This window comes from Budorcas taxicolor, chromosome 19 (assembly GCF_023091745.1).
Source record: "Budorcas taxicolor isolate Tak-1 chromosome 19, Takin1.1, whole genome shotgun sequence".
In the NCBI taxonomy this organism is placed as follows: Eukaryota; Metazoa; Chordata; class Mammalia; order Artiodactyla; family Bovidae; genus Budorcas; species Budorcas taxicolor.
This window is the reverse complement of record NC_068928.1, coordinates 42,271,430-42,298,818: the sequence shown is the minus strand read 5'-3', so window position 1 is coordinate 42,298,818 and position 27,389 is coordinate 42,271,430. Positions and strand designations below refer to the sequence as shown.

General features: G+C 54.0%; 3 protein-coding genes across 3 annotated transcripts; all 3 read right to left on the bottom strand.

Annotated features, from left to right (window-relative positions):
• Window positions 1-115: 115 nt before the first annotated feature.
• Window positions 116-4,165, bottom strand: COASY (Coenzyme A synthase). The gene is made up of 10 exons (XM_052657935.1): window positions 4,080-4,165; window positions 2,985-3,692; window positions 2,201-2,415; window positions 1,818-1,949; window positions 1,502-1,691; window positions 1,353-1,417; window positions 1,081-1,165; window positions 822-919; window positions 591-737; window positions 116-490 (listed from the first exon to the last, which is right to left on the bottom strand). The coding sequence occupies exons 2-10, from the start codon at window positions 3,679-3,681 to the stop codon at window positions 431-433; spliced, it is 1,689 nt and encodes a 562-aa protein (XP_052513895.1). The 5' UTR covers window positions 3,682-3,692; window positions 4,080-4,165; the 3' UTR covers window positions 116-430.
• Window positions 4,166-13,895: 9,730 nt separating this feature from the next.
• HSD17B1 (hydroxysteroid 17-beta dehydrogenase 1) lies at window positions 13,896-18,418 on the bottom strand. Its single transcript, XM_052657323.1, has 7 exons — window positions 18,341-18,418; window positions 15,703-15,845; window positions 15,423-15,590; window positions 15,101-15,280; window positions 14,815-14,908; window positions 14,222-14,399; window positions 13,896-14,132 (listed from the first exon to the last, which is right to left on the bottom strand). Exons 2-7 carry the CDS (start codon window positions 15,797-15,799, stop codon window positions 13,896-13,898), a joined length of 954 nt encoding a protein of 317 aa, XP_052513283.1. The 5' UTR covers window positions 15,800-15,845; window positions 18,341-18,418.
• A 486-nt stretch (window positions 18,419-18,904) lies between these two features.
• Window positions 18,905-25,871, bottom strand: NAGLU (N-acetyl-alpha-glucosaminidase). The gene is made up of 6 exons (XM_052657322.1): window positions 25,477-25,871; window positions 24,517-24,664; window positions 23,141-23,287; window positions 22,898-22,983; window positions 21,543-21,799; window positions 18,905-20,367 (listed from the first exon to the last, which is right to left on the bottom strand). The coding sequence occupies exons 1-6, from the start codon at window positions 25,857-25,859 to the stop codon at window positions 19,058-19,060; spliced, it is 2,331 nt and encodes a 776-aa protein (XP_052513282.1). The 5' UTR covers window positions 25,860-25,871; the 3' UTR covers window positions 18,905-19,057.
• Window positions 25,872-27,389: the final 1,518 nt, after the last annotated feature.

The window sequence follows — 27,389 nt, the reverse complement described above, 5'->3', positions numbered from 1 at the left end:
CTCTTAACCACTGCACTTCTGGCTTCCAGCTCAGGCCTGGGCCTTGCACTTGGGGCTCAAGGGTCACAAAGATACCCAGAGTCATTGAAGCAGGAAGCAGACACCATGGCAACATTCACCTTTAATTCTGTTACAAGTTCCAGTGTTTGCCCTGGCCCCAGCCCAGCATGGGTACCAAAGACCTGTGGACAAGAGCGGGACTAGAACAACGCCAGGGGCCTGCACCCACATGAGCTGTATCCTCAGTGTTGGCCAAACACTGGCAAGCTGGGTAGGCTTCCTGTGTCCAGCGGGCCCAGCCCTGCCCTGCCCAGCTTAGTTTAGAGCCCTCTAGGCCCAGGCTAGAGTGAGCTTCAAAGTTCCATCCCTCCTCACAGCTGGATCTCCTCAGCTCCAGGGGACACTTTGACCCCACAGAGAATTCTGTCAGTCATGGGCCTGATGGTGCTTCGGAGATGCGCTTCTGCAGGAGGGCCCAGGCTTTCTCCACCTTGGGACGGGCCAGAATGTCAGGAAGAAAACAGGGACAGGGTCAGATGGGTATTCACTGAGACTCCCTCCCACAACCCAGCCTTTTCCTGGGCACCAACCTGGCGCTGGGTGACATGCGGCTCCCACATGGTGCTCAGCACCACATGGCTCTGATCCACAAGCTGCTGCCCACTCATCTGGCTCTGCAGCCTGCTCTGAGCCGCAGCCTCACTCAGGCCATCCCTCTCCACGATGCGTCGTATGGCCTGGGCAGACAGGGCATTCGTCAGCCCACTGGTTCTGGGCAGGAACTGGGCTACAGTGATGGAGTAGGGGTGGGATCCAGATACCTCGGTTTCAGGGATGACAACCGTCCACACCTCATGCACCATGTTCTGCCAGCCGGCTTCAAGCAGCATGGCGGCATCAATCACGCACACACGCTTTCCTGTGGGGAGACCCCAGTCACTGCCAGCAGCACCCCACCACTTACTACCAGTCATAGAGCCAAGAAAACGTAGTCCCAGGGAAAGTGGATGGTCTGATTTAGGGTGGGGGAGCTCTGGGGGGAGAATCTTCTCCACTTGTTTCCCTGGGCTGCTCACTCACCCTCAGCCATAGCCTGATCCATCTCCTCTCTGGCCAGCTTTGCGATAACTGGCCACATAATGTCCGTGAGTATCTTCAGCTGCTTCTAAGGAAGGGAATGGAAGGGGTGGACTAAATTCACCTTCCCCCAGAAATGGAGCCAGCCCGAGGGAGCAGGTGGTGGGGAACAGGTGGTAGAGACTAGCATTTGGGGCCAGAACAGGGAGGTTCACTGGGTCCCCACCTCCAGGTCTGGCAGTAGCTGCAGAGCCCTTGGAGAGGTGTGTGTTTACCTTGTTCCCAAACACCCGGCTGCCTAGGACCTTCCTGTTGATAATGCCATCTTTATGGAGAATATCTGGAGGACAGAGATGGAGAACTGGGCAAGGAGGCCAGGCCACCTCCTTGCTTCAGGCCACCTCCAGTCCTCCCCACGTATTACCTGTTCCAAAGGCTTCCACCACTGGCTGGTAGGCAGGACCGCCCGGGGCATAGGCCCGATGACCCAGGTGGTCACTGTCAATGATATACGCCCCCAGGCCCTTCAGCCGCTGAGCTACTGAGCTCTTCCCAGAGCCGCTGATGCCCGTCAGCCCAATCACGTAGAAACCTGGGGGAAGCTCTGGCCTCTTCTACAGGTACAAGAGAGAACCCCAGTTACTAGGGTCCCCAGACTCAGGATGGAGGCTGAACCATTCAGTCTTTCCTCTCCAGCAATCCCAGCCCACCCACATGGGGGTGGAGGGGTGGGGGCTTACATATGGAGGCCGGAGCAGGTTTCCCAGCATTTGTTGCCGGAAGCTGGAGGAGCTGACTTTGTCCTCTTCGTTCTCCTTGTGGTTCAGGTCCTTCAGCAGCTGGATCTGGTACAAAGTGAGCTCTTCCAGGTCCTGAAGCAAAGGAAGAGTGAGGAGAGAGGAGGAGGGGTGAGATGGACAAGGACAAATCTATCACCTCCTCCCCTGCCTACCCCAGAGGTGGAGCTTGACTCAGAGGGCAAGGTGGGAACCAGTTCCTCCTTGCTTCTTCCCACCACCTTCAGCCCTCTCTTCCCTCCTCTGGGGTCACGGTACTTCCAACAGCCCCCAGTGGCCTTCCCCATCCCCCTCCACTCCCTCTGCCAGTTGCCCTCAGGGGTTACATTCTCAAGGCGGAAGCGGTTGACGGCCATCCCCCCACGATAGGTCTCCTCGCTGACCACCAGGAACTCCAGAGAGGGGTCAGAGCCAGCGGGCCCATAGGGGTCGAGCAGGGGGATGATATCAAATGTCAAGGAGGGCTTGATGTCCACCAGGAACTCACTCAGATGTTCCACGCGTTCTGTGTAGGGCTGGAGCAGCTCAGGGAGCAACTTGCCTGGGGAAGGAGCCCAGAACAGTGAGATCTTACCGGGGAGGACGAGGGTAGGCCAGTTTGGGGAAGAGTGTCCCTAAGCATCCTATCTCCAGAGGGGAGGTGGGGGCAGGACGGAGGGGCCTATGAGGAGGAGGCAGCAGGCAAGCACAGTACCGCTGCAAGGGCTGGCACATGTGCAGAGAACTGGCAGTGCCAGGAGGTGTCAGATTAAGAATTCCAAGAGTGAGAGAATTTCGAGAGCCTCCTCTTACTGCCCCTGGCACTGCTACCTGTAACTTACTCATCCATTTATTCCCAGGGGCTCAGACTTTAGGATTCATCACCTGGAGAACTTGTTTAAAAGTGCAGATTCTTTGGCTCCACATTTGGGGGATCCTGATTGAATGGTGACTAGTCCACACACCAAAAAATCTGCATTTATTCAGTTAACATATCCCCTTAGTGCGAACTGAGCCCCAGGCACTGTGACATTTAGGAGGGGTGGGAAGTACTGGATGGCGCCCCTTCCTCAGCCTTGGCCTGCGGGGGGAGGGTAAGGTGGCCCCGATCCGGAGTCTCTTGTCACTCACTCTTCAGCAGCTCTTTGTCTGCCACTCCCACCACTAGCTGCTCGCGAGCCAGGATGCAGGCGACACTGAGCAACACCTTGTGGGCATTGTGCAGGCGGTCAAAGGTGCCGCCCACAGCCCCCCGCCGGTGGCCACGCACCGGCTGCTTTGCAGACCTGGCCACAGGGGAGGTTGGCCTGATGGTGGAGGGTAGGTGGACGCCCAGGGACCCCGCGGGGGGCTCTGCAGGCCCATAATCTGGGTACAGCAGCACTGAAGACAGCTGCGGACAACAGCTGTAACAGCTGGTGGCGTAGCGCTCGAGCTGCTGCTTGGCCGGGTTGTACTGGCTTCCATCCAGGGTCTGGAAGTCAGTCAGGACCACTTCCGGCGGGTGGGCCAGGTTCTGGACTGAGGTGGGTAGGGGAGGGAGACAGCTCTTGGTTCGGATATTTGTCAGCAGAATTCTGACGTCCAGGTGCCTGTGGACATCGGCGCCTGCGTAGAGGTGCGTGATGAAATCGATAACTTCAAATGTGGCCTGCACGGGGCTGGACTGGGGTTGAGCCGAGCCGCCCAGGCTCATGCCCGGCTGCAGGTGTACATAGAGCGTGTGATTCACCAGCCGGGCTGCCGAGGACAGGATGGGGGCCAGGCGAGGGGCCAGGGAAGTCAGCGGCGTTGTCAGCACCAGGAGGCCCGACCGGAATACGGCCATCCTTCTCAGGCCTGCGGACAGTCGGGAAGACGAGGCGAGGGTGAATGGGTGGTATGTGTTTGAGGCCGAAAACTGTAGGGGGACTCGGACGCAAAAGAGGGGGACCTGGAGCAGGGACGGGGTTCTCAGTGCCTATCGAGAGCAACCTGGGGAAGGGGACAGGGCTTCGTAAATGGCGCCTCCGGGCTGTGTTCTAATCTCGGTTTTATCATCTCAGAGCGGTGAATTCGCTGAATTGAATCAAAATCCTAGGGTGGGGAGAGGAACTGGGCAGAAGCCCCTGCGTCGTAAGACTGGGGATCCAGAAATCCCGGGCGTTCTTGCTGAGCTGCACCAGCAGCTTCAAGGAATCGGAGGAGGGGACTAAAAGAGGACACTCAAGCTCGGGTCCTACTTACTGAGACCTCCGGGCTTTGGTTCCGCTTGCACTACCGCGGAGGCTTCCCCAACCACGACCCGTTAACACAAGTTCCGGAGCTGTGACTCGAAACTACGGAACCTAAGAAAGGCCAAAAATCTCAGCTTTGGTTCGGCGAGGGATTCTCGCGAGATTTTTCATTTGAAGGCGGGCGGGGCGGGGGCGGGGCGGGGGCGGGGCGCTTGCGGTTGCAAAGGGGCGGAGCTCTGAGGCGTGGGAGGTGCGTGAAAACTTGTTTGCAAAACCCAACCTCACGGAAACTGGGCGGAGTGGGGCAAAGCGGGTGGAGAAGGAAACAGCAACGCACTCCAGTATTCTTACTTGAAAAGTCCCATGGACAGAGGAGCCTGCCGGGCTGCACTCCATGGGGTCGCAAAAAGTCGGACACAACTGAAGAGACAGCACGCACGCTGGGCAAGGCGGGCTTGAAAGCCTGCTTAACGGGTGCCCTTCAGACTCTCAGAGGAGAGACTGGCTTCAGCCAGGTCACTCGGGAGACAACGGCAAAGGCGGAACTAACACCTGGCTTTCCTGCTTAATAAATCGCGGGGACAGAGGTGGAGGGATGTGTCATAGGGTAGCATTGAAGTTAGGGCTCGGCGTTCCCAGAGCCCTCCTGACGCCCTCCCAATCTAAGAATCTGGTCACGGAACAGTTCTGTCCAAGTCCCCCATTTCACAGGTGGAAACATTGAGGCCCTGTATGTTCCAGGGACATCTAGGGAGGTAAGGACAGAGGCCATGTGTCGTGGCTCCCGTGCAGTGCTCTCCACATCACCCAGAACCAGTGATATGACAGTTTTCCCAAGAGAGGAGGAAGAAGAGGCGAGCTCTGCGTATGAGCTCAGTAGAGCTGCCAGAGAATGGTCCCTGTGGGCGGAAGAAAAGGCAGCGGGGCTAGGGGAGGAGACTCAGTGACAAGAATTTACCATGAGGCTAAAAAGTTGGCTTAAAGCTCAACATTCAGAAAACGAAGATCATGGCATCTGGTCCCATCACTTCATGGAAAACAGATGGGGAAACAGTGGAAACAGTGTCAGATTTTATTTTGGGGGGCTCCAAAATCACTGCAGATGGTGATTGCAGCCATGAAATTAAAAGACACTTACTCCTTGGAAGGAAAGTTACGACCAACCTAGATAGCATGTTTAAAAGCAGAGACACTACTTTGCCAACAAAGGTCCGTCTAGTCAAGGCTATGGTTTTTCCAGTAGTCATGTATGGATGTGAGAGTTGCAGTGTGAAGAAAGCTGAGCGCCGAAGAATTGATGCTTTTGAACTGTGGTGTTGGAGAAGACTCTTGAGAGTCCCTTGGACTGCAAGGAGATCCAACCAGTCCATTCTGAAGGAGATCAGCCCTGGGATTTCTTTGGAGGGAATGATGCTGAAGCTGAAACTCCAGTACTTTGGCCACCTCATGTGAAGAGTTGACTCATTGGAAAAGACTCTGATGCTGGGAGGGATTGGGGGCAGGAGGAGAAGGGGACGACCCAGGATGAGATGGCTGGATGGCATCACTGACTCAATGGATGTGAGTCTGAGTGAACTCCGGGAGTTGGTGATGGACAGGGAGGCCTGGCGTGCTGCTATTCATGGGGTCGCAAAGAGTCAGACACGACTGAGCGACTGAACTGAACTGAACTGAAAGAGTGCTGGTCTGGGGAAGGAAATGGCCACCCACTCCAGTATTCTTGCCTGGAGAATTCCTTGGATAGAGGAGCCTGGTGGGCCACAGTCCATAGGGTCGCAAAGAGTCGGACACGACTGAAGTGACTTAGCATGCGAAGAGTGCTGGAAAGGCTGGAATTGGTAGTCTCGGTGGGAAGACAAAGCCAGGTTGCCATTAGGAACATTTCAGGTAAATTGTTCAGGGAGGTCTCAAAACGGAGGGAAACCAATTTCCAAGATCCACAGTAACGTGCTGTGGTTTCTGTTCCCATACTAAATAAATGTTCACTTGCACACTTAATTTTGTTTTTAGTCATAAAGAGGTCTCCCAAAGTGTACAAGCTTCTGGCCTCACAGAACCTGGATCTGGTCCTGAAGTCAATGATGGAAGAGTTTTAGTGCCACAAAGGCCTTGAGACCAGTCTTCTTGCAGAGACATCTTAAGGTGGGTTTTAAAGAGAGGACCCAGGACTTCCCTGGCAGTCCAGTGATTAAGAATCTGCCTGCAAATGCAGGGAACCGGGTGTGATCCCAGGACCGGGTGTGATCCCTGGTCCGGGAAGATTCCACATGCCAAGGGGCAGCTAAGCCCCTGTGCCACAACTGCTGAGCCCTTGAACCTAGAGCCCTTGTTCTGCAACAAGACACCGTGATGAGAAGCCCATGCACCGCAACTGGAGAGTAGCCCCCACTCACTGCAACTAGAAAAAGCCCTCACAGCAATGAAGACCCAGTGCAGCCAAAAATGAAAGTGTGAAAAAGAAAGGACCCAGTTGAGGAAGCAAACCACAAAGACTGTGAGGTGATTCCCTGAAACGTCTGGACACACTGTTTCACATGCTTACAGAATCACTGTCGGAGGAGCTCTCTGGAGGATGTCACTGGCAATTGACCCTTGAGCTGGAGTTGGGCAATCAGAGGCAGCTCACCCCTCCTGTGTCCTTGGCATGTAGTCTTCCCACGATTCCTCCAGTGGGACCTATGTCAAGCATGCAGCCTTGAGAGGGCAACATGTTGTTGAGACCACCTGGATGGTTTAGGTGACTGAACTCAGTTAAGGCCTCTGTAGAAACCTGGAGATTCTGGTGGGCGGCTGCAGAGATCTACTCTTCTTTCTCCACCATGACAAGTCTCGTATGTAAATTCCCTTCCTTTTTTTAAAAAACAAACAAACAAACAAACTTTTTTGGCCACACTCCACGGCATGTGGCATTGAACTTGCACCCCTGCACTGGAAGGCTTAGTCTAAACCACTGGATGTCTGGGAAGTTCCCATTGCTTACTAAACCTGCCACCTTCCAATCTAGAGTGGTTGCCTCTTTCTTCAGTCTGGGGGGGTCTTTGCCCCCAGTTGACAAATCAACGTTGGTGGCAAGCCAACCAGGAGACCAAAGAAATGGACCTTGGCAAAGAGGCACCTGCATGGGAAATCTTGGGAAACACAGGCTGGTCTAGTGAGCTTGTTTGAGGAACCACGCAGGGTGAACCACTGCAAAGACGGGAGGTGAATATCCTGGAGTGGGCTGGCCGCTGCTGTGGGCAGACCACTGGGTACCAGTGCCCAACTAGAGGCTGAAAGTCAAGCTGGAGAGTTAGAAGGAGAACTGAGGCTGGAAAAGCACGTGTGGTGCTCTCTTCAGGGCTGGCAGGCGGGTGGGAGAGCAGGATGATAATTTGGAAATATTACCCTGCTGTTTGCAAAGCTAGGAGCTCATGAGCTGCCTCAAATTAAGGTCCAAGCACTTGTGACAAAGCCTGACTGGAGGCTAAGAGGTGGAATCCCTGGGAAAGTGAGTAGAGAGAAGGGGAGGGTGTTGTGGTGACTGACAGTCTAAAGACCAAACACACCTCATGCCCTAGGACCCCCTTATACAGAGGGAAACAAAAACCCTGCAATGACCCCCACCCCAGCTGGCGCATCAGCCCTTGTTCAGGGAATGTTCAGATGAGAGTATAAACATCCACTGAGGTTATTGATGTAGCTGCCAAATTCCAGCAAAAGGCCAGGGAAAGTATACAAGCATGGTTGGCTATGGGATTGGGGGGAGGGGTGGGGTGATTTCCCTGGCTGGGGAGGAGGCAGAGAAACTGAGAAAAATCACAACACAGCCTGCCTTCCTGCAGCATCTGCACAGGACTTGAGGGGAGGGAGAACAAGGTCCTCACTTCCTCATAGACTGGATCATTCTAGCCTGCAGGCAGGCTTGTCCCAATATGGGGGGCAGGTCTCTTTGGGCATGTGAGACCCTGGAAGTCCATAGAGGAGGGGTAGATTTGAAGGGCTGATCGGGCCACATTCACTGCAGGAATGAAAGCCAGGATCCTCCAGTCTACCTGTGTGGGATGTGATATCCGTGCTGAGCCCAGCTGAGGGACAAGACGTTCATGATGCTAGGCAACCATGTTGATCTGGAAGAAACTGACAAATCCCAGAAATGGGTATATACTGGCCTGCAGGAAAGACCCAAGACACAGAGGGAGCTCGAGAAGCCAGAATGCTATCCTGCAGGGCTGTAAAGATGGTAAAAGTAACCTGGAAGCCAATGTGGTTTAATCTTATTACTGCCAGGACTGCACAGGAAAGTACAAACTGGCCATCCAATGCTGTGTTTGTTGGCCTGTGGAAAGGCTTAAAACATGAACAACTGTTCAGACCTGCCCTACCTACCCCTAAATCCCTGCTGCCCTGCCAACCCCAGCAGAGGCCTTGGAGAAACTCCTATTCAAGGTGGGTGCCTCCCACATCCCAGGTTATAGGATGCAGGCCAAGATTGCCTCCAGGTGAGACCCATTGGAGGCAATTGGTTGGAGCTCAACACTGATTGATCTGCCACAAATAAAAGGGGACAGCTTCTGTGGATACTGGAGCCAGTATACCTTAATTTCTTTTTCCTTTTTGGCCACACTGCACAGCTTGTGCAATCTTAGTCTCCCAATCAGGGATTGAGCCTGGGCCATGGCAGTGAAAGCCTGGAATCCTGACCATTGGACTGCCGTGGAATTCCCCGGACATACTCTAACACATAGTCATCCTCAGAAGCTTTCCAGGCTCCCTCAGCACCACTGAATTACAGAGGGCAAAGGGTTGCAATCAGGAAGATCCTTTTCACAAAACAAATTGGGCATTCTCCCTGCCCTCGCACACACCCTGAAAATATCCGATACAAGGAACACAGTGGGCATTGATATCCGACAAGGTCAAACTCTGCAAACCTCTGTCAGGGAATTCTGCCTCAGTTCAGTTCAGTTCAGTTGCTCAGTCGTGTCCGACTCTTTGTGACCCCATGAACCGCAGCACGCCAGGCCTCCCTGTCCATCACCAACTCCCGGAGTTCACTCAGACTCACATCCATTGAGTCAGTGATGCCATCCAGCCATCTCATCCTGGGTCGTCCCCTTCTCCTCCTGCCCCCAATCCCTCCCAGCATCAGGGTCTTTTCAAATGAATCAGCTCTTTGCATCAGGTGGCCAAAGTATTGGAGTTTCAGCTTCAGCATCAGTCCCTCCAATGAACATCCAGGACTGATCTCCTTTAGGATGGACTGGCTGGATCTCCTTGCAGTCCAAGGGACTCTCAAGAGTCTTCGCCAACACCACAGTTCAAAAGCATCGATTCTTTGGTTCTCAGCCTTCTTTATAGTCCAACTCTCACATCCATACATGACCACTGGAAAAACCATAGCCTTGACTAGACGGACCTTTGTTGGCAAAGTAATGTCTCTGCTTTTTAATATGCTGTCTAGGTTGGTCATAACTTTCCTTTCAAGGAGCAAGCATCTTTTAATTTCATGGCTGCAATCACCATCTGCAGTGATTTTGGAGCCCCCCAAAATAAAGTCTGACACTGTTTCCACTGTTTCCCCATCTATTTGCCATGAAGTGATAGGATCAGATGCCATGGTCTTTGTTTTCTGAATGTTGAGCTTTAAGCCAACTTTTTCACTTTTCTCTTTTACTTTCATCAAGAGGCTCTTTAGTTCTTCACTTTCTGCCATAAGGGTGGTGTCATCTGCATATCTGAGGTTATTGATATTTCTCCTGGCAATCTTGATTCCAGCTTGTGCTTCCTCCAGCCTAGCATTTCCCATGATGTACTCTGCATATAAGTTAAATAAGCAGGGTGACGATACACAGCCTTGACATACTCCTTTTCCTATTTGGATCCAGTCTGTTGTTCCATGTCCAGTTCTAACTGTTGCTTCCTGACCTGCATACAGATTTCTCAGGAGGCAGGTCAGGTGGTCTGGGATTCCCATCTCTTTCAGAATTTTCCACAGTTTATTGTGATCCACACAGTCAAAGGCTTTGGCATAGTCAATCAGGGTTAAAGTAATCGAACCAGTGATGAAGTGACACCAACTGGGAACCGTAGGGGAAGAAAGGTAACTGTCATGTGGGCAGGGCTTAAGGAATTAAACAGAAGAAACTATTCCAGAACTGCACTGTGTGGGAATGGTACACCCTGCCCTTAATGCTTTCATCAGCCTGGTACAGTTGCTAAAAAGGCCAACTGGCTCATGGCAGCTGACTGTGGGCCACCGAGAGTTGAACAAGCCCCCATGCACGTGGCTGTGCCCAACAATGCCACTCCTGCCGTCTTAGGAACCTTCCATGTAGTACTGGGCTTAGCAAATGCTTTTTTCAGTCTGCACCTGGCATCATCTTACCTTCATGTGGGAGGAGTGACAATGGCCCTTTCAAGGGCTTCCCCATGGTCACTTGCACAGCCCCTCCACATGTCGTGGGATGGGAGCCCAAGACTTGTCCTTACTCCTTCCCCACATCAGGAAAACGGCTCATTACATGGATGATATAATGTTAACATATGCAGACTTGCCTCTGTTTCAGGACCTTCTGCAGATGTTGCTGGAACATCAGTGAGGAGAGGATGGGTGGTGAGCCCTCCGAAAATTCAAGGCCCAGACAACCCCGTAAAGTTTCACGTCTCGGAAGCTGTGATTGATAAGTTACAAGCCTGTCCAGCTCCTAAGAACATGAAAGAGGTACAAGCCTTTGTGAGGGATTTGGGGGGACTTCTATTTCCCACCTGGCCTGGTACCTCCATCCCTTATCCCACCTGGTAAAGAGAAAGCACACGTGGGGCTGGGGGTCAGGGCAGCAAGCCGCCTTTGAGACAGCAAGAATACCAGTGAAACACATCACAGCACTGGGCCTCTCCCGGCAGGGACACGATTGGAGCTAGAGGCGTCTGTGATGACAAACACATGGCGGCAGAGACAACAGAAGGCGAGAGCGCCCTAGGATTCTGGCCCCTGCTCTGGGAGGGGACAAACCCCAGTACACCCCCATAGAGCCTCCTTGCAGCATACACAGAACACCCCATCAGGTAGAGCCTCTCATGAAAAGAACAGTCTATCATGGTGAAAACTTCCCTTCCTGTCAAGAGCAGGGTTGAGACTATGCTCTATCAACCCACCTTTGCCATGCTTCAACCTCCACGTTACCTAAGTGGCCATTTGCAACAAAAGGGTACCTTGTCTAGCAGTCCACTGTCTCTAGACATTCAAGAGCTACTTGGTCCTGAAGAATGTGGAGATGCCTCTAAACCTGGAATGGCCCCTGCAGCTCATAGAGAGGTGGGGCGGGAGCAGGGGTCCCTGCTGGTGCCTGCTGTACAGATGGGTCTAACCAGGGCACCCCACTCACTTGGACTGCAGTTGCTTCTCTGCCCAACAATGACATCATCTAGATGGAACAGGAAGGAACTGCAGCAGCCAACGGGCTGAATGCAGAACAGTTGGGCTGTTCTAAACGATTAACCCCTCCGCAACAAAAGAAGCCACTGTAATGAGAAGCCCCTGCTCACTACAAGTAGAGAAAGTCTGCACACAGCAATGAAGACCCAGCTGAACCCAAACTAAAATAATTTAAAAAAGAATTGCACTTGGGTGCACACACACACATTCACTTGCCTGTACAGTTGGTGAAACGTGAACAAACTCTGGCGATTATAAAAATAAATAAAGGGGTTTACCCTACGGCTTGGACAAAGGGAAGCTGAGAGATGGTTAAGCCCTGGTAAGGTCAAGATGTGTGAAGACATTTGTGTTCATCTGCAAGAACCTGACATGGTCCTCACCGTTTTCCACATTCTGGCTCATAAGGTGCTGACATCTGCTAGCAATCAGGAAGCTGATGCCCTGCCTAGGTACAAGCTCTAGAAACTGACCCTTCAGTAGATACAACAGACTGGGTGCATTGAAAAAGCAATCACTGAAGAGCCTGGATGGGATGGCATATTGCCAAGAATATCCACTTGCCCTTGAAATATAGTGATGTGGTTAATGCAGTAACAGCATGACCTATGTGTTCTAAACAATGCCCAAAGCAACTGCCAAAGGAGTCAGGGGGCATCCACTGGAGTTCCCAACCAGTGATGGATTGGTGGTTGAAACATACTCTACTTGGAGTGGACGATGCACCATTAAAAAAGGGAAGAAGATGGGAATTCCCTGGTGGTCCCACGGTTAGGACTCTGCTCTTTCACTGTTGAGGCTGCAGGTTTGACCCCTGGTCAGGGAACTAAGATCCCAAAAGTCACGTGGCCAAAAAAAGAGAGAAAGCAAAGATGAAGGTCTGGTCCAGCATACCCAGCACCTCCCACCGTGCCCCTGTGCTCACAGCTGACAGTGCTGCACCCTTGGGCAATGCGTATGGCATGCACAACCAGGTCAAGTACCTAAGCCTGCCGCCGCCTCCTCTTCAGGGCCATGTGAGCTCATTCTGTGCTCACTGTCACAAATCATTAGACTGCGGTCTTTGTTCCCTCCTTTGGCCTGGGGAAAGTTACAGCACACACATGCCCTAACTGACGGCACCCAGCAAGCCTTAAATGATAATCAACAAAGCCCGTCCTGAGGTCTCTAATGAGAAAGCTGTCCTCCAAAACAGGATGCCTCTGGACATTATCGCTGCCTCACAAGGAGGGACCTGGGCCGTTACCCAGAGTACTGTGTGTTCGTACCCGCCAAGTCTGCTAATGTATCTTCTGTATTAAGCTCCTCCTGGAGCACCCCTACTACTTTCCTCTTTTTGCAACCTCCCCATCTAGTCTCTATCTCCACCCCCCCCTCCAGCACCCAAACTCCGAGGAAATCAGATCGTCTCTGCAACCCTGCAGGCCCTTTCAGTGGCTCCTGCCACTCCAGCTCCTTTTGCCGGCTTCCGGAAGGAGAGGATGGACCATTGGTCTGATCAGCCAGGCCTGCAGCCTCAGCTAGACCTCCTGGTGAGAGTCAGCTTCTGGGTGGGTCAGGATCCTTCCTGTTGAGTGTTGTCTAGGGCAGGGGGCAAGGAGGGGATGAGTGGGGCTGTTTCCTTTTGGGTCATTTAACCTTCTTTTTTACACATCTGGCTTCTACAGGGGAACACAAGGACAATAGTAATACCCCTAGTAGTAACAATGTTAGTCAGTGCCTGCTATTAAGACCTCTAATACCAGCACTTTCAGGCACTATCTCAGTTAATTCTTATCACAATCCATGATATGTGTGTGCCTACTGCACTCAGTTGTGTCTGATTCTTTGTGACTCCATGGACTGTAGCCCTCCAGGCTCCTCTGTCCATGGAATTCACCAGGTGAGAGTACTGGAGTGGCTTGTCATTTCCTACTTCTGGAGATCTTCCTGACCCAGGGACCGAACCAGTGTCTCCTGCATTAGCAGGCGGATTCTTTACCACTGCGCCACCTGGGAAGCCCCCACACAGGTATCATACCCATTTTTCAGGTAAGAAAACAGACTCAGAGAGGGTCAGAACGATGCCTAAGGTTCCGTGACTCTTGGGAGCCACATCACAAGCCGGCTCTCCCCCGCCAGGTCCACCTAACTCCAGTGGCTGCAGACATCCCTAGGGCAAGAATATAGGGAATGCTCTCCCTGCCCTTCGGTAAACTTGAGGCCTGATCTTGGGCTAGCTCCTTCCCTTTCTGGGCCTCGGTTTCCAGAGGTATTACTTGGGCTAACACGGTCTTTCGCGATCATCCACCCACTGTGCGTGCCCGTGGTCACGCAGCTGCAGCCCAGTCAAAGCCCCTTTCCGTTCCCCAAACGCACCCCACCCCCCAGGGCCGCAAAAGAGAGCGCGGGAGACGGCAGCGGATTAGGCCTTTATTGCGGGGCGAGAGGAGCGCGGAGCTCAGATGCTCCCAGTTTACGGGCTTCGGCCTCAGCCCCGTTGCCGTCGGAGCCCTCGGCGGCCTTGTCGTGGAACGCTGACTTGTGCGCAGCGGCGAGGTAGCTGGAGCCGCTGGGGTCGGAGAAGCGCAGCTGCACCAGTGGCAGGAATCGCTCGGTGGTGAAGTAGCGCAGGGCCGGGCGCGGGGCGCGTAGCGCCTGGAGGAAGACCTGCAGCAGCAGGAGGAGGCGCGCTGGCCGGGGCCGGGCTGGGGAACCCGGGGGCGGCCCCCGCTCCCGCAGTCCTGCTCGGCGCTTACCTCGACCACCTCCTCCGGGTCCTGACCCGCCTCACGTATGACCCGCTCGCAGTGGCGACAGTAGCGGTAGAAGAGGTCGCGGGTCTCGGCGTCCGCGCGGTCCAGCATCCCGCCCAGGCCGCCCTCCACCTTCTCGGGGAAGGGGGTGTGCACCGGGCCGCACTCGATGAGGCTCACGCTGCGGGCCGGAGAGCGGCGAGTGAGCGCGGGCGAATGCAAGCCCGGAAGGGAGGGCCAGAGCGGGGCTCGGACTGCGAGCACTTGAAAGCGGGTTTACAGCCGGAAAAGCGCCCCCACATCCCTTGGAGGTTCTGAGAGAGGCTCTGGCGTCAGAATGCCACCCTGGCCGGGTCACTTACAACGGTGTGACCTTGGGTCAGTCACCGAGCCTCTCTGGCCTGAGCTGCCCAATACCGACGCCTCACCAGCAGGTGGAACGAGAGGGCGCGTGCCAAGCGCCCTGAACTGTGCCTGGCGCACAACCAACGGGAGCCGCACTGGGGCGAATGCCTGAGAGCGGTTCCAACAAGATGGGGTGCTGAGGTTCCCAAAGTCAGGGGCCAGGGGGCCCCCGGGGCAGGGCGGTGACTCACTGGACCCCGAAGGGCTGCAGCAGAATCGCCAGACTCTCGCACAAACCCTCGAGCGCGAACTTGCTGGCGCAGTAAACGGCGTTGAAGGGAAGCGCTGGGAGGGAGAGGAGTCTGCTGGGGCGCGTCCGGGGTGGTGCGGGTGGTGCGGTCCGCGGGGAGGGGCGCAGGAGCGGCCCGGGGCAGCCTCACCAGGCCCCTGCCCTTTATTGGACACCCTCCTCCCCATCGCTCCTGCTGAGCCACCCCCGCCCCGCGCGCCTCTGGCCCTTGGCCGCGTTCCGCTCACCCATCAAGCCGCCTATGCTCCCGGTCACCAATATGCGTCCCGAGCGGCGGCGCTTCATGTCCGGCAGAAAGGCCTGCAGCATCCGCACGGTCCCCGTTAGGTTCACGTCCAGCACGGCGTCCACGGTGCCCTCCTTGTGTGCCTCCAGCGGCCCCACCAGGCCCCGGCCTGCGTTACACACTGCGGGGAGAGAGACCCGACCCCGCCGCCTCACGCACGGCCCTCCTTCCCGCCCGTCCCCCCGTGCTCCGTGGGCTTCGGACATCTTGGTTTGGACACAGAGTGAGGAAGGCTCTTGGGCTTGTTTTGCGGGGAGGCTCACCCAGCACGTCCACGCGGCCCTCGGTCACGCGTGCCTGGGCAGCGGCTATGGAATCTGCATCCCTCACATCCAGCTGCAGCGTCTCCAGGGAGCCGGGAGGGCACCCTCGGGACTGGGCGGCCTCTAGCAGTGGGCCCTGTGAGGCCAGGTCCCTCAGCGTGGCATACACTGGAGGTTGGGGGAGAGGACAAGGCTCTGAATTCCAGTCTTTCAGCCTTTCTTAGGCCCCCTAGGCCGGGAAGGAGTTGCTCCCTTCTCTCCACCCTGTTCCATCAGGTACCTTTGAAGCTCTGGGACGGGTCGGAGGCCAGTCGCAGGGCCAGGTGTAGGCCAATGCCGGAGGAACAGCCGGTGATGAGTACCACGGTGCGGTCCATGGGGATGTGCGCAAGGAGAGACCCCGGAAATGCTGGGCTCTGGTCTCTGGGGATGGATATCACCTGCTTCGCTCCGCCCCTGCCCTCCGGGGTCCCCACCCCTTTATTATGTCTGCAGCACAATCTCAAGGCTGAGCCCTCCTGTGGGTCCCTGGCCTGCTCTCCAGGTCAAGGCAGAGAAGAGGGCCCCTGGCTTAGACAGCCCCTTCTTTGTCAGTCAGAGGGAGGGTGAAGTTTTGCAAACAGGAGGTATGAGCTCCCATGTGGGCACTGAGTGCCCTGGGCAGATCTTGTCCTGGCAAGCCTCTGTCCCAGAAAGCCTCTGTACCACAGGGACAATTTTTTTGCCGGTTAGCCGCTGAGGGTGTGGAAGTGTTTTGGAAGGGCGTTCTTGGTTCAAAAGTCAGGTGCGTATGTGTGTGCTCAGTTGCTGGGTGGTGTCTGACTCTTTGCCACCTCATGGACTGTAGCTCGCCAGGCTCCTCTGTCCATGGAATTCTCCAGGAGTGGGTTGCATTTCCTACTCGAGAGGATCTTCTTGACCCAGGGATCCAACCCATGTCTCTTGTGTCTCCTGCATTGGCAGGTGGATTCTTTACCACTGCGCCACTTGGGAAGCCTCAAAGATCAGGGGTTAATATTAAATCTGGGGAAGCTTGGTGGCTAAGTGAACAAGGAAGCAGCCTGATCTGGCTTTGATTGGTGAGGGCTGTGATCCAACCTTGGAGGAGGAGGAAGGGAGTGAACAGGCACTAAGGAGTAAAGACGAGCTGATCAAATTAATAGATGGTGTTTTGAGAGACAAGAACATGACAGATACAGGAACTATGCTGAGTGGCAAAAATCACTGCAGCAGACATGATGTGGCCATGTGCTAGTTAGATGCTAATGTGACCCATTCTAAAGTGATGGAAGGCTTTTGGTAATGCAGAATAACCCACTTTCAAAACAATACCAAACAGTTATTTTGGTAAAAACCTGTAGCAGCTTGTTACATTAGGGTGAGAAAAGAGAAATCAAAAAGCAGAGAAGGGGGACATACTGTAGTCCTCAAGTACTGTTAACTCTCTAACTGGGCAAGAGTCTGATCAAAGAGTTCTTTTAAGAATATTGGATTCTTGGAGATGAGCACTCAGAAACTGGACTGGAGAATGCTGCCAGGCTCTTGATTTTAATTTAAGCCACGCGTAATGTATAACAAGCTTTTGTTAACCAGACACATTTTTCAGTAACAGAAAGAATGGAATAAATGCCAGATATTTCCCCTGGGGATGTCCTGTCTCTTCAGGGAAATGTGGTCTATTATCTGTAAAATTTCCCCTGGCCTAAATTAAATGATTATTTGCTCCAGACAAGGAGTATTTATTAGACTGTTTCAAAGTGACACCGTCAGGGCTTCCTGGATGGCTGTGTGGTAAAGAATCCTCCTGCCAACGCAGGAGACATGGGTTCAGTCCCTTATCCAGGATGATCACGCATGCCTCGGAGCAACTAAGCCCGGGGGCCACAACTACTTAGCTCATGTGCCCTAGAGTCCTTGCTCTGCAACAAGAGAGTTGACTACAGTCAGAAGCCCGTCACTGGAACTGGAGAATAACCCCCACTGACTGAAACTAGAGAAAAGTTCACACAGCAATAGACCCAGCACAGCCAAAATAGAAAAAGTCACACCAGCAGAAAAATGTCAAATAGATCAGCTAGACACAGTCTCTTAAGATTCTGTAAGTCCTGGCACTTTAGAAATTATATGCCACTGATGTAAGTGATTCACCTTTTTCATTTTTTCAACATTTTATCCATATAAAGCTACTGCCTCATCCTTTGGAATTCCCAGGTGGCTCAGGGCCTGCCAATGCAGGACATGCAGGAGATTCATGTTTGATCCTTGGGTAGCAAGATCCACTGGAGAAGGAAATGCAACCCCCTCCAGTATTGTTGCCTGGAGAGTACCATGGACAGAGGAGCCTGGGGGGCTACGTCCATGGGGTGGCAGAGTCGGACTTGACTAAGCATGTGTGAGCATGCCATATCCTTACACTTTCTTCTTCAACTAGGAGTGTTCTCAAATCTCAGAGTGTTCTTGGGACTCCTCTGGTGGTCCAGTGGCTAAGACTCCTGCTTCCAATGCAGACGGGCCTGGGTTCAATCCCTGGTCAGGGAACTAGACTCCGCATGTCACATCTAAGAGTTTGCATGCTATGACTAAAGACCTGACAGGCCGCAAGGAAGACGGAAGATCTTCCGTGTCACAACTAAGACCAGTGCAGTCAAATAAATATGTTTTAAAAATTAAAGTGTTCTCTGTTTCTCATCATTAACAAATGTTTTAGCTTTCTAAATATTTGTATTTAACTGTTGCTTCTAGGGTTTTGTTTTTGCAGTTTAGAAACTCTTAGGAATATAAAGACTTTTATCCCTTCTGCTTGAAACAGCGGGGGTGAACACTAGCCAGACTAGCCTAAGTGAAAAATGAAAAGATTCTTCATTAAGCACAGTGATTAACCTGATCTAAGTTAGATTTGGAAGGAATGTTTTAATTACCTCTTCTAGCCTGAATACATAAATTCTTTCAGATCAGGAAAGACTAGACAAAGCAGCAGCAGCTGATTATAATTTGGTTTATGGCCTGTCAGATGTGCTGTGATAGGAAATCTGAAACGACAGTTAAAGGGGAAAAAAGTTGCATAAAATTTGCTGTAAGAGATATAGAGGCTTGTTTTCTGAAGTAGTCTTATAACAAAAACATGTATTTGTAAAAATGGTTTCCATGTCAAGGATATTTGTGCCATTTGAGCTGAACTGTATTCTATTCTTGTAATATTTCATCTTGAAAGATTTATATAATCAATTCTGGATATATGACCAATAAAACTAATAAAACACAACACTGAGGAAGCCAAGGCAAGAGGGCAGGGAGACCTGCCCTCACCAGTGTCCAGGCTACAGACCCGAGTCCTCGCTGGCATCATGACATTGACATTCTTTTTTTGTTTTTGTTTTTGCTGTGCCACATGGCATGTGGGATCTTAGTTCCCTGACCAGGGATGGAACCTGCATCCGCTACAGTGGAAACAAGGAGTCTTAACCACTGGACCGCAAGGAAGTCCAGCACTGACATTCTGACACACCATCCAGATGATTTACCAGTTTATTAAGTTGTATTAAAATAGTACTTTGATCCCAAATTTGGGATGTGGAGGAAGGCAGCTCAGCCCCTCCAGACAGTCCGCGCCTGACCCCATGGGTCAGTGAGTTCCTTCACTCAGGTCTGTGGTGCTCCTGTGACGCCTGCCCAGCCCCAGGCCCTGGAAACCTGCCCAGGTTTGGAGTCTGGGGAGAAGGTGGCTTGAGAATGGTTAATTGTGAGAAGGAGCCAGCCCGGGGGTAATATTTGAGGAAGAGCTTCTTGACCAGGTCCACTGTGTCTCCTTCAGGCTGGCTAGCATACCTCCTTGTGCCAAGGACAAAGGTCTGTTCGAGTTGGAAGGCCTTCTTGTCGAACTGGTGCTGCTGGAAGGGGACACCCTGGACCAGGCTTTCCACCAGTGTCTCTGCGAAGAGCCGCCAGCGGGGGGTGTAGTAGTCAGCCACCAGTCCTGCCAGCTGCTTGTTAGCATAGTCTAGGATGTTGCCCTCCGGCCCCCACAGGGTCAGCTGGTAGCGGCTGTTCTGCTCATAGAAATGGGCCTCAGTCTCACTGACGGCTGCCAGTCGGGCCTGCTCCAGCCAGCTGCCCAGCAGGAAGTGGCAGTCACTGGCCAGCACCTGGTCAAGGGCAGGCAGGAGCTCGTAGGCCAGGATGCCTCCTGCCCTCATCAGGGGAACCAGCTCCTTCTTCAGATAGGCGGTCCTCATCTCTTCGTAGTACAAGCTGACCAGCTCCTGGACTGCCTGGCGGGTCACGTCTACCAGGTCGTAGCGGAAGGCCGGGCTGCTGGCCAGGGTGGGGGTGGCTGCCAGCAGCAGCCGCCAGGCTTCAAATACATCTGATCGGTTGTACCAGACAGTGGTGGCCATGTGCAGGGCTGGTCGCTTGACCAGCGGGCTGTGATTGTGTCCCCGGCACTCCTCACCCGAGCAGTTGTAGACACTCCTGAGTAGCAGCCGCCACGCTGCCTCTGCATCCCCATGGGAGACCCCGTACCGCCGTGCTGCAAAGCTGGTCACCCAGGCCCCCAAATCGGCCACTGGGTCCTTCCGCCAGCCCAGCTCGGCCATGAGGGCATAGACCACCTCGTTCTGGCCGATGCCCTCGGGGGCCATGCCTGTGCCTACCAAGGTGGAGTTGGGGAAGCGGCGGGCGGTTGTGGGGCCTTGGTTCACAGACTCCAGGGCCCCGAACAGGCCATGGTTGCCCCCGAAGTTATGCAGCATGCACCAGATGAAGGGCTGGCCCTGGAAGGAGGCTGTGCGGACGTATACGGGCTGGCTCTCAGCGAACAGGTCCAGAACGAGGAGGCGGCCACGGGGCACGGCCCCCAGCACAGCTGCCACCTGGGCAGGCCCCCAGAACTCAGGCTGGTTCTGAAAGAGCCAGCCTTGGAGCAGCCACACAGCGTCAGGGTCCACTGTTGGGGGCGGAGGACAGGAGGGTGATGAGAGGAGAGGGGGGCAGGGAGCACTCACCGTACTTTACAGATGAAGAAACAGAGGTCCAGAGAAGTTAAATGACTCTATCACACTCTATCATGTTCCTGTAAATCATCCCCCCGCCCGCATCATCAGGACATTCCATCACTCATACCTTTCCCCCTGGGACTACCAGCTGAGTACTGCAAAGCTGCAGGAAGCATCAGAATTACCCAGAGGCCTGGGCCCCAGGCGCCCTCATTCTGATTCAGGAGATGGGGGAGGTTGAGAACCTGCAATCCGACCGGCCCTGGGGTGACACTGCTGGTCCCAGACCACACTTGGAGCACCGCTGCTCAAGGAAGCCTGAGCCAATTCACCCCAATCTGCCCCTTCCCGGCTGACACAGAGGCCTCCCCAAGCCATTCCTGACCTGGCCCTTCTCCTGGCCTCCCCTGTTAGTGGCAGGGAGGAGTGCTGTGTTCATATTTGTGTACCAGGAAGGGCACCTTATTGACTGGGGGCACCTCTCTAACCTCTAGCCTACCAGCATACACATATGTGCGTGTGCTAAGCCACTCAGTCATCTCCAACTCTTGGCAACCCTGTGGACTGTAGCCCTCCAGGCTCTTCTGTCCAAGGAATTCTCCAGGCAAGAATACTGGAGAGGATATGCACACCTTCCTCCAGGGGATCTTCCCAACCCAGGGGTTGAACCTGTATCTCTTGTGTCTCCTGCATTGGCAGGCAGGTTCTTTACCACTAGCACCACCTGAGAAGCCCTCAGCATGGAGGTAGAGACTAAATAAAACCTTTTCAATAGTCAGCACTTAATGACACTTTACTCTGGGCCAGGCGTCAGTCTATGAGCGAGCCCCTTTTGCAGATGAAGCAGCCGAGGTACTGGGAGGGAGGGGAGCTGCTGCAAGTCTCGCAGGCAGGAAGTGGCAGGGCAGGTGAGGGAGCAGGGTGTCCGCTCCAGGGCTCACCCCTCAACCACAGCGTGACTAAATGAGATGATGTGTGTGTACAAGTGCTTGGGAAATGGTAAAGTGCTCTGTGTCACAGTGAGGTGTTACAATTCCCCATCCCTCCTCCCAGCCCCCTGACCTCTGCCACCTCCATCTCGAGGGCCCAGGGGACTTCCCTTTCTCACCTCCCGCTGGCACCCTACCTGCGGTCATGGCCTGGTAGACAGCGGCGGTGGCTGCAGCCAGGTAAGAGGGCTCCGAGGACGGGGGCTGCATCTCGTTGAAAGTGTCAGCCCCGTAGATGTGGTCCGTGCCGAACTCTTTGGTCAGCTCCCGCAGGAAAAGGCTCCCCACGAGGGGGAAGAGGGGATCTTCTGGAGCCAGGAGGAAGGAGCAGGAGTAGGAGCAGTTGAAATGGCCCCAGCTGCCCATCTGGGTGACATTGACCTGAGGGAACACCCTAGTGCGGGGGAGGGGGTGACAGTTCAGACGTTTACCGGAGGCCGATGCAGTACTTTCCTCTAGCCTCACTGACACCTGCAGTTCCGGGAGCCCTCATGCCTCTGGGCCTTTGGCCATGCTGTGCCCTGGGCCTGGAGCTCTCGCTTCCCCCACTCCCTGCTGATGCATCTGGTTACTCCTTGACATCCTTTTTGTGTCCCCTGTCTGGAAAGCTTTGGCTGTCTCTCCTCCTCCCACAGAGGATGAGATGGTTGGATGGCATCACCAACCAATGGACTTGAGTTTAAGCAAACTCTGGGAGATAGTGAAGGACAGGGAAGTCTGGCGTTCTGCAGTCCACCGGGTGGCAAAGGGTCGGACAGGACTGAGTGACCAAACAAGAAGAAGCCCTTCCCACTGGCTTAAATAAATGATACCACCTCTGCGCTGAGCCCTTCCTGCCCCTTCCTTCCCCAAGCAGAAGTGACCTTGATGGAGAATTGGGCCACATCCATTCCTTATCACTGGGTTGTATCCCCCTGGCAACGTGTCTCCCACCAGGAGCAGGGCCTCTGTGCACCTTCGTGGCTGCACCCCCAGCCCCCAGCCCAGGGCCCGGTCTGGCAGCCCCAGACAGTCTGACAAACGTTGGCTAAATGTATGAATGAGTTTCTTGCCGCCGAGCTAGGAAGGCCAAGGAGTGGCCAGTGAGGCCAGCAGCATGTGCTGAGCGCTGAGAGCAGTGGGAACCAGGCGCTTATGGGCCCAAGGGAGGTGATAACCGATGCTGGGGGCCCCTGGCAAGGCTTCCTGAAGGAGAGGAGGTCTCAGCTGGGCCTTGAAGAAATTGACCAGCCACAGTAGAGGGTGTGTATAGCACAGAGGAGCAGAGGAGCACCCCTACCATCACTAAGAGCTGCCATTTGCTAAGACTCTGTGCCAAGCCATACAAGTGAGGAAACAGGCCCAGAGCAGTCAAGGTCACATGTCAGTAACAGAACCAGGAATCAAGCCCAGGCCTACATCCAGAGCTTGAGTTTTTCTTCAAATAGTGTCTTGCAGGGGAACATGTATTCTCTCTCTGAGCTGAATGGGGAGGGGTGGGGGGGGACATCACCTGGTGAGAGCCTTGGGGACATGCCCTGCAAACGCCGGCAGCACAGGGATCATACCAAACGAGCGCATCCGGTCAAGGATCCGATGCTGGGAGGAACAGAAGGGGTGGTGGTGAGCATGCCCCCCGCTCCCCCGCTAGGGGGAGGTCTCCTCTCTCCCAAGGCACACAGAGTCCCCCTACTCCCACCCCAGACCTGTGACTATCCAGCATCAATTCTGCCCCTTCCATTCCCCATCCTTTTACCTGCAGGTAAAGCTGCTTGAGGTGCCAGGATGGGGGCAGGGGGCCACTCCAGGTGTGCAAGTTGCCCATGCGCCCCCAGGCCAGGAAGGCAGGACCAGTGAAGTATTCGTCGGTCTCTGTCTGGGTCAGACCCAAGGCCAGATACACCTAAGGAGGAAGGCAAGCCCCACACATAAGACCACTCATCTCTGTTCACTGATTCATTCACTCGACAAACATACATCCATCTCTTCTCTGTGCCCTAGAGTTCTTAAGACAAGCTCTGATCCCTGCCTGCAAGGAGCCCACAGTCCAGAAGAAATAGATCAGTTAGCAGGTGAGTTTGCGAATGTCACTCTTGGTGCATAGGCGGGGTGAGGCACAAAGGGGTTCTCTCTCAAATGGGGAAGGGGCTTAGAAGGCTTCATGGAGCAAGCAGGGCTAGCATGATGGGTGAGGGCAGCTCTGAAAGGAGCTTAAGCAGCCCCAGGGGCAGCCAGAGCTCTCGGGGCTCAGGCATGGCAGCTCCCAGGCTGGGCAGAACCTGATGGTAACAGGGAACTCCTGGGTGTGTTCAGAGTTGAAGGTCTCCCCTAGATTCACATTTCAGAAATGACACTCTGGTACAACTCTGAGAGCCAGGAGTCTTGTTTTGAAAGGAAAATATTTCTTAAGAGAGCTCTCTAAGCACTAATGACCAGGAGGTCACTAAAGAAATGTAATTTCTGCATGTCTCAGCCGGAGAGGAATCTGACCTTTTAATCTGATCAAGTCATCCAAAACGCCTTCTAGAAACTCAAGATACTTATCAGGCCCTTACCCTAAAATAACTTGCAATCAATGTCTGTCAGTCACAATTCTCATCAGGTAACTTCTAACTGTCTCATGGCTTCAAAAAAAAAAAGCCCCTACTTCTCTTTCTCAGAGCACTCTTTCAGGTATCTGAGCCTGTGTTTCCCAAATGGCAGTTAGTAAAGTCTCCCAAACAAACTCTTCTTATATGCAGCCTCTTGCATTATTTTTTGGGTGATGCTCTTCAGGGGCTGTGGTGGGCAGGCGACCAAGGAGAGGGGACTGACCGCCTGAACTGGCGCCATGAAGAAGGATGGAGAGGAAGAGGACAGGCAGAGCAAGAGCTGCTAATGACACAGAATCCAGAGAAGCAGCTGACTGGCTCACGTGGGGTGGGGAGACAGGGAAACCTGGCTTCTTAATGTTTACTGGGGGTGCTGGGGGCCAGCCCTGGGGAAGTGCTCCCACGTGTGTGTCTCAACCATGGAAGCTGGGAGGCTGGAGCCATCACTCCTGGTACCAACACTTCTGGAGCCCTAGTCTCTGTGCCAGATGCTGAGCTGATGTGGGGGAGGCAGGACACCTGGGGTGTGGTGGGTACCCACCCGCTGCCAGATGGCCTCCTGGCCGCTCCAGGCCAGCGCCAGGTTGATTCCATTCAGCGCCATCCAGTCGATCTCCTGCTCCCAGCGGGCCCAGTCCCACCACAGGAAGGAGTAGCTTTGTGTGCACACATTCTGGTAATAGCGGTACCTGCAGGCAGGGGCAGGAGCTGGGGCATGGCCCTAGGGGCAAAGAGGAGGTTTCTCAGCCCGGAGGGTACACAATCGGGGAAAAACTGGGGGAGCAGCTTGCCCTGCCACCCCAGATGGAGCCCAGAGAGGAGTGGCTCTGGGTGTGGCCCCTAGACTACTGCTTCACTCCAGGATCCAACCCAGGTGCAGCAGAGACTCTGAGGCTTGAGCTTCCGAGGTGTCCACCCACCTATCCCCAGCACTCAGCTCTCTAGCCTCCCAGATATCTGCGGGCACATTCCATTTTCATTCCTACTCTGGGTACAGTGTGCCCCTGTCCTGTAAGGGGGATCACTCTCCCCACAGTCTAACGGGGAGAAAGCTGTGTGAACCCATCATCTCAGGACAGTGGGGCAAGCGCTGGAGCAGAGGACTGTGCCAGGCTGGGTGTCACTCCCCAGGGAGCATCTTCGAAGAGAGGGTGGGGTAGGAACGGAGCGGCATTTACTGCTCACCGATTGTGCACCACAATTTCTACACCCCGCACCGTGCAAATCATCACAATAAGAAAGGCACCACTGCACGGTAGAGGTCATTGTTTCCACTTTTCCATTGTTTCCCGCTGAGGCTCAGAGAGGCCAAGTGACTTATTCAAGGATACTCAGCTTTTAGAATCAGAGCTGGGGTCTGAAGCCAGTGCTTGCTAGCAGCCAGGCACTGGGGCGGGGCGGGGACTTCGGCCCGAGTGGACGCCCCTGGTGGGGGGAGGGGGCGGGAACGGGGCCAGCGGGAGCTGCAGGGGAGCCGACCGGCGGGGTCCGGTCGCGGTACCTGTTGGGTGTGGCCTCGGTCAGCTCCTCCGGCACAGCGGGCAGGGGCTGCGGCAAGCGCAGCTGAGAGCCCGACCAGGCCACGTGGCAGCCGCAGAAGTCGCGCAGGTATCGGTGGAGCCCCGCGGCGGCGGCCACGCCCGTGGAGCCGAGCACCTGCACCCGCGCCCCGGCACCGCCGCCGCTCAGGCGGTAGGTGTCCAGGCCGGACTCGGTCGCCAGGGAGCGCTCCACCGACACGGAGAAGGCGGCCGCTGGCCCGGGCCCCAGAAGCCGGACTAGCAGCTCCCGCACGGCGGCCGCCTCTCGGGCCTCGTCCGCGGTCGAACCTCCTGCGGTGAGGAGCAGAAGCCCCAGAGCCGCGGCCACCCCCATGGCCTCCATGGTCCAGCGGTCCTCAGCCCGGCTGTGGCCCCGTGGGGAACCACTGGGGACTAGGGACCAGGGCCGGGACGGCCGCGCCCAATCAGCTGCGGGCCTCAGGTCACGTGGAGCTGAAGGGCCAACCCGCCGGCGACCGGGAAACCCAGCTTCCGGGCCCCGCACCAGCTTCTAGTGGGTGTTTTCCGACCACACTTGGTCCAAGAGCGCGTGACTTTAATGATTTCAAAAGTCCAGGACGGGATGTGACTCGCAGCCCTTCACAAGAGCCCTTGGGTATAATGTGCTTTCACGTACAAATCACTTTCCTTCCATGCATCCTACCATTTGATAAATATTTGACATTGATTTTGTACCAGGCACTACCACCCCTCTCCTGAGACCTACAAACCAAGTACTTATATTATACAATTGTATATATTGTACAATTATACAATTATACTTATACAAGATTTATATTATACAATTGACCCTTGAATTGTGCGTGTGTGTTAGGCAGTCAAGATATAACTTTACAGTCAGCCCTCCTGTATCCAGGGTACTACACCCGCAGATCATGTAGTACAGTAACTCGTATTTATGGGAAAACATCCCTGTGTAAGTGGACCTGCGCAGTTCAAATGGGTGTTGTTCAAGGGTCCACTGTAGTTGTGATGCTGTGCAGGGTACCCAGCCAAAGGCTTCCAAAAAGACGTGACATTTAATCTGAATTAAATTGGGATTGACTAGGAGAAGATGAGGGGAAGACCATTCCTAGAAGGAAAAAATGCATATATGAATACCCAGGAAGGGTAAGGAAAGAGCTGCACAGGTTTGAGGAACTACAAGGTCAGGAAGTCAGAGGACAGATGTGTCATGTGAGCCTGGGCTGACCAAGGAGCAGGGTCTAGTGGGTATGTCAAGGGCTCTCATGTGATCCATAAGTGGTAGCAGCTGCTGAACAGTTATCTTTTTTTTTTTAAACTTCTCATTTTATACTGGAGTATGGCCAATTAACAATGCTGTGATAGTTTTAGGCACACAACAAGGGACTCAGTCATACACATACATGTATCCATTTTCCCCCAAACTCCCCTCCCTTCCAGCCTGCCACATAACATTGAGAAGAGTTCCCTGTGCTATACAGTAGGTCCTTATTGGTTATTCATTTTAAATATGGCAGTGTGTACATGTCCATCCCAAACTCCCTAACTAATCTGTTCCCCCATCCTTCCTCCCTGGCAACCATAATTTTGTTCTCTGTGACTCTTTCTGTTTTGTAAATAAGTTCATTGGTATAATTTTTTTTGGATTCTGCATATAAAGGATGTCATGATATTTCTCCTCTCACTTCACTCAGTATGACAATCTCTAGGTCCATGCATGTTGTTACAAGTGGCATTATTTCACTCTTTTTAATGACTGAGTATTATTCCACTGTGTATATGTACGACATCATCTTTATCCGTCCCTGTCAATGGACATTAGGCTGCTTCCGTGTCTTGGCTGTTGCAAACAGTGCTGCAGTGATCATCAGGGTGCATGTATCCTTTT